The sequence below is a fragment of the Conger conger genome, chromosome 15, assembly GCF_963514075.1.
Source record: "Conger conger chromosome 15, fConCon1.1, whole genome shotgun sequence".
Taxonomy (NCBI): Eukaryota; Metazoa; Chordata; class Actinopteri; order Anguilliformes; family Congridae; genus Conger; species Conger conger.
Window position 1 is genome coordinate 769,547 of NC_083774.1, and position 12,364 is coordinate 781,910.

The window sequence follows — 12,364 nt, forward strand, 5'->3', positions numbered from 1 at the left end:
TCAGACCTGGCCACTCGACAGAGACTGCACTCCTCTCTGTCAATGAGTCCCTTCAGGCTGCATGAGCAACCTCTCTCTCCTCTGTCCTGATCCTTCTTGACCTCTCTGCGGCATTCGACACGGTCAACCACTCCATCCTCTTAGCCTCCCTGGCATCTACAGGGATCTGTGGCACAGCCTTAGAGTGGATCAAATCTTATCTCTCTGGCCGGTCCTCCCAGGTGTCCTGGGCTGGAAGAGTGTCAACCCCTCGCCCCCTTGTTACAGGAGTCCCCCAGGGCTCAGTCCTCAGACCCCTCTTCTCCATCTACATGAGATCCCTTGGCGCCTTTATCTCTGCTCATGGCATCTGCCATCATTGTTATGCCGATGACACCCAACTCTTTCTCTCCTTCCCCCTATCAGACACACAGGTCTCTACCTGTATCAACGCCTGCCTGAGAGACATCCAGAGCTGGATGGGCAACCACCATCTAAAGCTCAACCCAGGTAAGACGGAGGTAATCTTAATCCCTGCTTTAACCTCTCCCTTCTCTAATTTCTCCATCTCACTAGGGGATACCACAGTGACATCATCGCCTAGTGCAAGAAACCTTGGAGTGGTGATGGACAACAGGCTGTCCTTCTCCGAGAACATCGCTACGGTGACCCGGGGGTGCAGGTTCTTCCTGTACAACATCCAGAGAATCCAACCCTTTCTCACCACCTACTCCACTCAGCTCCTTGTACAAGCAATGGTCCTGTCCCGCCTGGACTATTGCAATTCTCTGCTGGCTGGCCTTCCAGCATCTGCCATCAGACCCCTACAACTCATCCAGAATGCTGCAGCCCGTCTGGTATTCAATGTTCCCAGACATTCACATGTCACCCCACTGCTCAGCAACCTCCACTGGCTGCCTGTTATGGCTCGCATCAAATTTAAAACTTTGGTGCTCGCATACCAGGCAGTTAAAGGATCAGCCCCTGTATATATTCAATCCCTTATCAAGACCTATACACCAACAAGACCCCTCCGTTCTGCCACTTCGTGCTGTCTGGCACCTCCCCCTCGCCACACCTGCACTTCACGCTCACGACTGCTGTCTGTCCTGGCCCCACGGTGGTGGAATGACTTCCCGGTTGATGTCAGAACGGCAGAGTCTCTGACCTCCTTCAAGCGCAGTCTGAAGACCCATCTCTTCAGGCTACACCTTTCCCTCCCCAACTTACCATGATTAGCCTTAGACTGTAATGGCACTTATGTATAGATATTGTTACTTGTATAGGTATTGTTGTTTTTATTGACTGTTGTATTGTTGTATTCTAGCTTCCAACTGTGGTATGCAAGTTTGAAAGTTGATTGTACTCTTCAAGGGTTCTGATTTTCTGTATGTTTACACTAGGACTCGGAACTGTACTGTCCTCTCAGGTCCTCTTTGCACTTGTTCTTGTTTGATTTGCACTTTGCGTCTGCTAAATGCCATGTAATGTAATTTGTCCTTATTAAAGCAGAACAGTTGGTTGAAGAATCGGTGCAGATCTTGCTCACTTGTTTGCATATCAGCTGTGGGAATATGTCTGTAATTTCTCCAGCCCTGCACCTGTAGATATATAGGGTCTGCTGGGGTCTCCAGCCCTGCGCCTGTAGAGATATAGGGTCTGCTGGGGTCTCCAGCCCTGCGCCTGTAGAGCTATAGGGTCTGCTGGGGTCTCCAGCCCTGCGCCTGTAGCGTAGTGGTTAAGGTAAATGACTGGGAGACGCAAGGTCAGTGATTCTAATCCCGGTGTAGCCACAATAAGATCCGCACAGCCGTTGGGCCCTTGAGCAGGGCCCTTAACCCTGCATTGCTCCAGGGGAGGATTGTCTCCTGCTTAGTCTAATCAACTGTATGTCGCTCTGGATAAGAGCATCTGGGAAATGCCAAAAATGGAGAGCTGCAGGGTCTACTGGGGTTCACTGTTACTCTGCACTTCATCAATCAGAGCACGTGATTACACTGGTAACTCGCCTCACCTGGTTAACCTGGGTCTGAACAGGGTGCTGGTCCAGGTGAAAAGAGCCAGCAGACCCGGTAGCTCACCAGAACCAGGGCTGGTGTAAAGGGGGTGTGACACTGCCCCCTTGTTTTAGGTGCAAAGGTTTATAGGATTGTACGATTGGGCCTTGTTTGTTGTTTGCTGTTTATCTGAAATGAATCAACATGGCTGTGCTCCAGAGAAGATAAAGCTCATTTAATGCAAGGCCTTTCTGTTCCTTTCAGTCAATTACAATGTGCAGTTAAACAAGGCCTAAAAGGGAACCTCCACTGTTAATACAGAGAATGTAAAATGGCTTTTGAAAAAAGTCTCCCTTCCTGGAGGTTCCCTTTAAGAGTCTGGACGAATCCCCCAAATTACCTGATGCCTCCTAATGCAATGGAAAGCAATAGTTCGATTCAGGAAGATAATGAGATATCTAGCTCGTGAAATGCATTAGTTTATTTTAGACTAAAGGCTCTACTTTGCAAGTGAAGATGTTTGCATCTAAAAAGCACTGAAAGCAGAACTACTTTCTCCGGTAGGAGTTTTCTAAGCGCTCCATGAGGTAGTCCAAAGCCGTTATCGCAGGGTATTTGTCCGTTCCGTCGCAGCACGTGATCACAGCGTCGTCATCTGGATGCAGGAAGAAGACCACAGACTGTCTTTCGCTCATGTCACCAGGAGGTGGCAGCAAAACTCTGTGGACCTGTAAAAAAAAAATATATATATATATCCATCCATCCATTATCTGAACCCGCTTATCCTGAACAGGGTCGCAGGGGGGCTGGAGCCTATCCCAGCATACATTGGGCGAAAGGCAGGAATACACCCTGGACAGGTCGCCAGTCCATCGCAGGGCACACACACCATTCACTCACACACTCACACCTACGGGCAATTTAGACTCTATAATCAGCCTAACCTGCATGTCTTTGGACTGTGGGAGGAAACCCACGCAGACACGGGGAGAACATGCAAACTCCACACAGAGAGGCCCCGGCCGACGGGGATTCGAACCCAGGACCTCCTTGCTGTGAGGCGGCAGTGCTACCTCTATATATATATATATATATATATATATATATATATATATATATATATATATATATATAATATATAATATAGCAGACGCCTTTATTTAAAGCGACGGACAATAAGTCCATACTAAAAGTGATTAAACAACTACAGAACAGGTCGGATAAGGTCCAATTCACTTACAGAATCAGTTATCTACAGCCATAAACATAAAGTGTAGTCCACATGGTAAATAGACCAAGTCAATAAGTATGGCATGCCAAACTCTAACTAATTAAAAACATAATGAAATTGATGCCAAACGGTTCCATTGGGAAGCGTGACAAATTCGCCTTTGTACTCATTTAACCTTCAGTATTTTACATCAGTTAGTTCCGACCGCGCATTGTGATTGCCCGAGGCACATTCCACGACCTCATCAGAACGAAAAATCTGAAGAAATGTTTCCTCGTTTGCTATCTGGAGCGACTGTCGTGTGCGTCCGTCATTGCTAGTCAGTTGGTAGACTTACGTAGAGTTACGCCGTGTTTACATGTTAACGCATCATCGGATTGACGGAGACTGAAATCACTAATTCCTAAGAAGAATGAGTTACGGGTCTGCTCCCCTGGTCGTTGGTTCTTTTGTATTTTTGCAAACTCTGCGTTACGTCTCCAAAATCTATTGGTTTCAGATGGATTTTTTCAGCAGGGTTGTCAGTCTTTGCATTTGAACATAGTACAGTGAGTTTTACAGCAGCTAACAGCATTCTAAATGAACAATTGTTTTGATAAAGCATGGAGGCAAAAATGGTTACAAAAAATCTACCCTTTCAAATTACCGTGTACCAGTGTACCAGTGACAGCGCCCGGCTCTGGGCCTCACCGCGGAAATTAAGACGTCGGACGTCCATCTCTGCATCAGGTCGGCGATGTTGACGAGGACGGTGCCAGGAATGGTGGGAGCTGCAATGAAGTCCCCAGAGCGACCCAGAACCTGACGTGCGTTCAAGATGGCAAACGTTAGCTAATGTTCACCAACATATTCAACCTTTTTTCTGTTCGCCACGAACATCAGCTAACAGTATGAAAAGGTGGGAACAAAAATGGCTACTGATGGGTAAAACGCAGAGAGAACAAAAGTTGATAATTATTTGGCTGTTATAATAACTTTAATAAATGTAATATTTGTTTTTCCATTAATAAATCACAGGAAAACAACAAACAGCATTTGTATTAAAAAGGAGTTGCTGGCGAACTAAATGGGAAATCATTTAAAATCGGTCAACAGTAACGGTTTGCTGCAAATTCACCGCAGAAGCCGTCACCTGGATGAGCCAAAGAGGCACTGACAGCACAACAGACACAACACTGACATATAGCAGTACAGCCTACAGACACAGCACTGATATACAGCAGTACATTTACATTTTTTACATTTTAGTCATTTGGCAGACGCTTTTAATCCAAAGCGATTTACAAGTGCATAGGTCCTACCATAAGTCAAAGCATCATATCCAGAACTAGCAAAATACACATGAAATGCTGTTCTAAACATAGTTGTGATCATAAGTGCATTTTTTTTTTTTGGGGGGGTTAGACAAGGATAGGGATATCAGAAAGGAGGGGCAGGGGAAATCAGGAGGGAGGACTAAGGTAGAGTTTGAAAAGGTGGGTTTTGAGTCTGCGACGAAATAGGGGGAGGGATTCTGCTGTTCTGACAGTGGTAGGCAAGTCATTCCACCACTGAGGAACCAAAACGGAAAACAGGTGTGAACGTGCAGCTCGACCGCCAGGTGCCCGTAGAGAGGGAACCATAAGACGACCAGAGCTGGCAGACCGGAGTGGTCTAGCTGGGGAGTAGGGAGTGATCAGGGATTGTATGTAAGGTGGGGCAGTCCCCTTAGCAGCCTGAAATGCCAACACTAGGGCCTTGAAACGGATGCGTGCGGCAATAGGAAGCCAGTGAAGGCCAATGAGAAGCGGGGTGACATGAGCCGACCTGGGCTGACTGGTGATCAGGCGGGCTGCAGCATTCTGGACCAGCTGGAGGGGCCTGATGGCACACGCTGGGAGACCGGCTAGGAGGGAGTTGCAGTAATCCAGGCGGGAAATGACGAGTGCCTGGACTAGGAGCTGGGTGGCTCTCTCAGTCAGGAGATGACGGATACGGCGTATATTGTACAGAAAGAACCTGCAGGTTCTGGCAGTGGAGGATACTTGTGGAGCCAGGGTGAGGCAGTTATCAAGAGTCACCCCAAGATTCTTTGCACTGACATACAGCCTACAGACACAGCACTGACATACAGCACATGCACACACAGACACACACACACACACACACACACACACATAGACACACACCCCTACCTGCAGGCCCCCCCCAGGGCCCTGGAACACCAGGGTGATGGTGCCGAAGTCAGAGTGCTCCCCACAGCGCACCTGCCCCTCCTGCACACACTCCGTCTGCACCGGGGGGTAGTACAGGAGCCGCAGTGTGGTGCCGTTCCTCTGACCTGGACAAAACACACCTTTTACACCTGTACCTCTCCACACACCTGTATGACACACCTTTTACACCTGTACCCCTCCACACACCTGTATGACACACCTTTTACATCTGTACCTCTCCACACACCTGTATGACACACCTTTTACACCTGTACCTCTCCACACACCTGTATGACACCTTTTACACCTGTACCTCTCCACACACCTGTATGACACCTTTTACACCTGTACCTCTCCACACACCTGTATGACACACCTTTTACACCTGTACCCCTCCACACACCTGTATGACACACCTTTTACATCTGTACCTCTCCACACACCTGTATGACACACCTTTTACACCTGTACCCCTCCACACACCTGTATGACACACCTTTTATACCTGTACCTCTCCACACACCTGTATGACACACCTTTTACACCTGTACCCCTCCACACACCTGTATGATACACCTTTTATACCTGTACCTCTCCACACACCTGTATGACACACCTTTTACATCTGTACCTCTCCACACACCTGTATGACACACCTTTTATACATGTACCTCTCCACACACCTGTATGACACACCTTTTACATCTGGACCTCTCCACACACCTGTATGACACACCTTTTACACCTGTACCTCTCCACACACCTGTATGACACACCTTTTACACCTGTACCTCCCACACCTCAACTCTTCATCTTGTTCCCACCATCTGACACACAGGTTTCAGCCGTATCTCTGCTTGCCTGAGTGACATCCAGAGCTGGATGGACAACCACCATCTAAAGCTCAACCCAGGTAAGACTGAAATGATATTCATCCCTGCTAATACCTCTCCCCATCTGGATCTCTCCATTTCCCTCGGGGATACCACACTTACGCCATTACCCAGTGCAAGGAACCTCGGCGCGGTGATGGACAGCAGACTGTCCCTCTCCGAGAACATTGCGGCGGTGACCCGGTCATGCAGGTTCTTCCTATACACCATACGGAGAATCCGCCCCTTTCTCACCCCCTACTTGACCCAGCTCCTGGTCCAAGCGATGGTTCTGTCCCACCTGGACAACTGCAACTCCCTCTTGGCTGGCCTCCCAGAGTCTGCCATCAGACCCCTCCAACTTATCCAGAATGCAGCAGCTCATCTGGTCTTCAACCTTCCCAAATACTCACACGTCACCCCCCTGCTTACTTCCCTCCACTGGCTGCCTGTCATGGCTCGCATCAAATTCAAAACATTGGTGGTAGCCTTCCAAGCAGTTAAGGTGTCTTCCTCAGCTTACCTACAAAAAATCATCAGACCCTACACCCCTGCCAGACCTCTTCGTTCAGCCTCCACAGGCTGCTTGGCACCTCCCCCTCTCCGAACCTCCACATCACACTCACGACTGCTGTCTGTTCTGGCTCCACGGTGGTGGAACGAACTACCCGTTGAGGTCAGAACTGTAGAATCTCTCCCCACCTTCAAGCGCAAACTGAAGACGCACCTCTTCAAGCAGCACCTCTCCCCGTCCCTCCCTACCTCCCTTCTGAACCTTAATTGTTGTCTTTGTGATTTACTTTGTGTATCGGTATTTTTAGTTGGCTAGGTAAGCAGTGTTTGTATAGTTAAGTTTGGTCACTTTTGCTTTGTTTGTTTGTTTATTTGTTCATTTAAAAAAAAAAAATAATAATAATAATAATAATTCAAATAGGCCCTGGTCCTTATCTTTGTTGTACAGGTAGCAGTTGAAATTGTACTTCCCTCTAGGGTCTTTCAGTGCACTTATCCCTGGTTATGGGTATGCACTTTGTTGTACGTCACTCTGGATAAGAGCGTCTGCCAAATGCCATTAATGTAATGTAATGTACCTCTCCACACACCTGTATAACACAAACCTTTCATACCTGTATCTGTCTACACACACTTGTATAACACACACCTTTTATACCTGCATCTGTCATTACTACAGCACTATTTATACAGTTGTGTTCAAAATAATAGCAGTCCAACATGACATCAATCACTGCTTTTGGTAGAAAATATATTATATGGCAAATAATTTACCAGTAGGTGTAGTAGAGTGATAGAAAACCAACAGACCCAACATTCATGATACACATGCTCCTGAGTCTGTGTAATTGAATAATTAATTGAAAGAGGCGTGTTCAAAATAATAGCAGTGTGGAGTTCAATTAGTGAGGTCATTCATTCTGTGAAAAAACAGGTGTGAATCAGGTTATTTAAGGATGAAGCCAGCAAATGTTTGCATGCATTTCTCTCTGAAAACCTGAGAAAAATGGGTCGTTCCAGACATTGTTCAAAAGAACAGCGTACTTTGATTAAAACGTTGATTGGAGAGGGAAAAGCGTATAAAGAAGTGCAGAAAATAATAGGCTGCTCGGCTAAAATGATCTCCAATGCTTTAAAATGGAAAGCAAAACCAGAGAGACGTGGAAGAAAATTAAAGACTACCATTCGAATGGATCGAAGAATAGCCAGAATGGCAAAGACTCAGCCAATGATCAGCTCCAGGGTGATCAAAGACAGTCGGAAGTTACCGGTGAGTACTGTGACAATTAGAAGACACCTGTGTGAAGCTAATCTATCGGCAAGAAGCCCCCGCAAAGTCCCACTGTTAAAAAAAAATACACGTGCTGAAGAGGATACAATTTGCCAAAGAACACATCAACTGGCCTAAAGAGAAATGGAGAAACATTTTGTGGACTGATGAAAGTAAGCTTGTTCTTTTTGGGTCCAAGGGACGCAGGCAGTTTGTCAGACGACCACCAAACACTGAATTCAAGCCACAGTACACTCTGAAGACAGTGAAGCATGGTGGTGCAAGCATCATGATCTGGGGATGTTTCTCTTACTATGGTGTCGGGCCTATTTATCGCATACAAGGGATCACGGATCAGTTTGCCTATATCAAAATACTTGAAGAGGTCATGTTGCCTTATGCCGGAGAGGAAATGCCCTTGAAATGGGTGTTTCAACAAGACAACGACCCCAAACACACCAGTAAGCGAGCAGCATCTTGGTTCCAGACCAACACAATTAAAGTTATGGAGTGGCCAGCCCAATCCCCGGACCTTAATCCGATTGAAAACCTGTGGGATGGCATCAAAAACGCTGTTTCTGAGGCAAAACCAAGAAATGCAGAGGAATTGTGGAATGTTGTCATCATCCTGGGCTGAAATACCTGTTCATAGGTGCCAGAAGTTGGTCGATTCCATGCAATACAGATGTGAAGCAGTTCTCAGAAACCGTGGTTATACAATTAAATATTATTTTAGTGATTCACAGTAATGCTAAATCCTGAAGATTTTTCAGTTTATACAGTAAATATTTGAGTTTGTAAAGAAAAATGCAGACACTGCTATTTTTTTGAACAGCCCAATATTCATTTTTCTTCATTTTCTGTAAAGTAATTAAAAAATTGACACATTTTTCTTCATGTTTTGATTTAGGATATAATGTGCAGTGTTCCCAATGCATCAAAATAAAAACTATTATAAGGATTTTGAGCTTTACTCACGTTTTTAAACACACTGCTATTATTTTGAACACAACTGTATGTAGCCCCTCATTTCAATGTTTGAGACAGATTAACAATGTCAAATAAGATATTACATTACATTACATTACATTAATGGCATCTGGCAGACGCTCTTATCCAAAGCAGTTGATTAGACTAAGGAGGGGCCAATCCTCCCCTGGAGCAATGCCGAGTTAAGGGCCTTGCTCAAGGTCAAGGTGTGTCAACATGGTGACTGGTGAATGTTCCAGTGCTGTTTGAGGACACACACACACACACACACACGCACGCACGCACGCACGCACGCACGCACGCACGCACGCATACACACACACACACACACGCACACATGCACACGCATACGCACATACACACGCGCACACACACACACACACACGCACACGCAAACGCACATACACACGCGCACACACACGCACTCGCACACGCATACGCACATACACACGCACACACACGCACACACACACACATGCACACACATACGCACATACACACGCACACGCACACACACACACACGCACGCACGCACACACACACACACACACACACAAACACACACACGCACATGCACACACACATACGCACATACACACGCACACACACACACACAAACACATGCACAGACACACACACACACAACTGGCTGCTGCTGCCTTGGGGGCTAGTGGAGTCTGTTGGAGTCTGTGACCTGATTTGGCTGCACAGAGAACCAGGCGTTTAAGGACACGGCACATGAAGGCAGATAACAGCAGAGAACAGCATGTATTACTCTCTAAATGAGCGTGTGGATGCCTGCCAGACATGTACAGCATAATAAATGTGGGTGTTGCTCAATGTGCTCACTGTAAACAAGTCTCAGATGTGAGAATAAGAATCCACAGCGCTTTAACACTGCAGCCCAATCCCTGCACACTGCCGACAGTTACCCCCCCCCCCCCCCCCCCCACCCAGAGCAACTCACCCCCCCATCCCCCCACAGAGCTACTCAACTGCCCCACCCAGTGCAACTCACGCCCCCTCCCCCACCCAGAGCAATTCAACCCCCCCACCCAGAGCAACCCAACCCAGAGTTACTCACCCCCAGCCTGTTGCTCCCCATCCACAACCCGGGAGTGTTTGCTGAGGAAGAAGTCTGGGTCCAGACCCAGGCTGAGCGCCAGAACTCTCAGCACACGCAGAGAGAGGTCCGCACAGCGCCGGTAAAACCACACCTGCTTCTCCCGGAAACCTGGGAGCACTTCCTCCGAGGGCCACTTCTGCCACACGCGCCGCGCACACACGCAATGACAATGGCAACATTGATAATCAATAGCACGGTTGGTCATGGTTATCACAGGAACAGTGATGACAATCACAATAAATCAGCAATAATACCGATGTTTTCTTGTGGTAGTTGGTATAATGCGTGGTTTTCTGGTATAAACATTGAATGCGGTTCTTAACCTGAATCCCTTCAGTAGTTCCGGCTGTGTAAATGGATTTTGCGAAAAAGCCAAACTTGTGTGGGATTGCTCTGGATAATAGCTATGGTTAAATGCCCGCAATTACATGTAATAACAATTTGGGGATATTACCATACTGGGAAGCAAAGAAGAAGTGTTGAAAGCCTCTTTCAGGTCGCAAGCGCGGCGAGAATTTAACCTGGAAGATCAGAAGGAAAAGGGAAGATAAGAGCAGCTTCAGGGCACATGACCGTGTCATATTATATTATTTGTCATTCGGCTACTCTTATTATATAGCCTAATACCTACAGTCCGTGACGCGACGAGACTAAAAACACATCAGCTGAGAAGCACATGCTCTGCATTACGGAGCGAGTGCCCCACAGATACCTCTCTGTTCCGGAGGATACCCAGCCCTGGTTCGGGTCAGCGTGCTTTCCCCGGAGGAAGGGCATCTTCGCTTCATGAGGCAGCAGGAAAAAAGTCTTTGAAATGTTCATCATGGTATCAACCTCAAAGAAACACAAAAAAATCGCTATCATTCCGGTTACAATTAAATCCCTAAACAGGGAACTGCACGTTCGGCCATGTCCACAATTTCGGAGACAATAAATAGTCATTTCAATCACTAAAACGAGATATTCCGCTCAATTTCTAGCTTGATTCTAATAAATTATACACTCCCATTAGCCCACTCACTAAAGTCATTTCATTTAGTCGTTTACCTCATACTGAGAAATGCCGGTATTCTTCAGGTACACAAACCCAACTTCAGTAAAAGCGGATCTCAGCTCCTTGCACAAAACATCCAATTTTTCCTCCGCTACATCTTCTACTCCAACCCTGTACACGTCGAAATCCACTACGGGTATATTCATTGTGGCGCTCTTGCGAATAAAGGTATTTTAATAGAAATTAAATTCGCAAATAGAAATCGAACAAAGAATAGATGCACCCAGTCTATTACCGCAAATAAGTAAGATACCAATGAATTAGTCTGCGGATTATTAAAAAAAAATATCCAAATGGCAATAAGAGAAAAGAAGAGCTCCTCCACCGATTCCCTCTTCAAGAGTGTGTTCGGGTTCCGTGGCTCTGGCCTCTTTATGTAAGCACTCATTGACCCAGAATTAACTGCGTCCCAGATTACATGCCCGTACAGTATAAACTAACTTCAACTTTCGTATTGTCCGTTTTTCAAAAGCAACACTAACAGCGACCCAATTCTGTCCGGCCCGCTGGGTTGATGATGGTAACCGGGTTGACTTAATGTTTTCGGAAGAATAAGGACTTTCTGTTCGGGTCCCGTGACCTCCATGGAAAAACCCTGAACTCTCGGGAGGTCTGGCAGCAGTTCAACTTGGATCAACTCCGCCAGAAAGACTGAACAAATCTATAAGACCCACATTAACTGTGTTTTTTCTTTACAGTTTTTTGCATCTTTGTGACAGTCTCTAAAAAGGGCTATACAAATAAAACTTTGATTAATAGATCATTACATGAATATAGCGCCTTTCTAGACGAGAGCTGACAGTGATGAGGAGGGTGCAGCACCCGCCTGGGTGACCAGCTCGTGCTCTGTGGAGGAACAATTAAGTTCAGAATAAGGGCCACACAGACTTCAGTCTTGGTCAAACTTTATTGCATGATCATGGAGAAGCACAGGCATGTATAGCTTTCTGAAACTGCCATGGTTTTGCCCATTTTTTACCTGCACAGACAGAACAACATACACAGGACTCCTGCCCTGTATCACACTGCTGGGCAAGGGAGCGCCCTGGGGGGGGGGGGGGGGGGGGGCACTCTTCCAAACCGAAAAGGGGTCCATGAGCACGATAACCCGTCACTGGTTAACCGAACCGTTATCAT

At 46.7% G+C, this 12,364-nt stretch overlaps 1 protein-coding gene across 4 annotated transcripts; it reads right to left on the reverse strand.

The window, feature by feature from the left end:
* Positions 1-2,261: 2,261 nt before the first annotated feature.
* On the reverse strand, positions 2,262-11,725 carry LOC133111947 (uncharacterized). 4 transcript variants are annotated; one of them, XM_061222592.1, is made up of 7 exons: positions 11,221-11,725; positions 10,886-11,007; positions 10,628-10,694; positions 10,132-10,309; positions 5,382-5,527; positions 3,898-4,008; positions 2,262-2,704 (listed from the first exon to the last, which is right to left on the reverse strand). In XM_061222592.1, exons 1-7 carry the CDS (start codon positions 11,371-11,373, stop codon positions 2,525-2,527), a joined length of 957 nt encoding a protein of 318 aa, XP_061078576.1. In that variant the 5' UTR covers positions 11,374-11,725; the 3' UTR covers positions 2,262-2,524. The 4 variants fall into 4 exon arrangements, with proteins under 4 accessions (XP_061078576.1, XP_061078575.1, XP_061078579.1 ...); XM_061222591.1 differs by having other exon boundaries at positions 5,376-5,527; XM_061222593.1 differs by having other exon boundaries at positions 2,538-2,704; positions 3,854-4,008; positions 5,376-5,527.
* Positions 11,726-12,364: the final 639 nt, after the last annotated feature.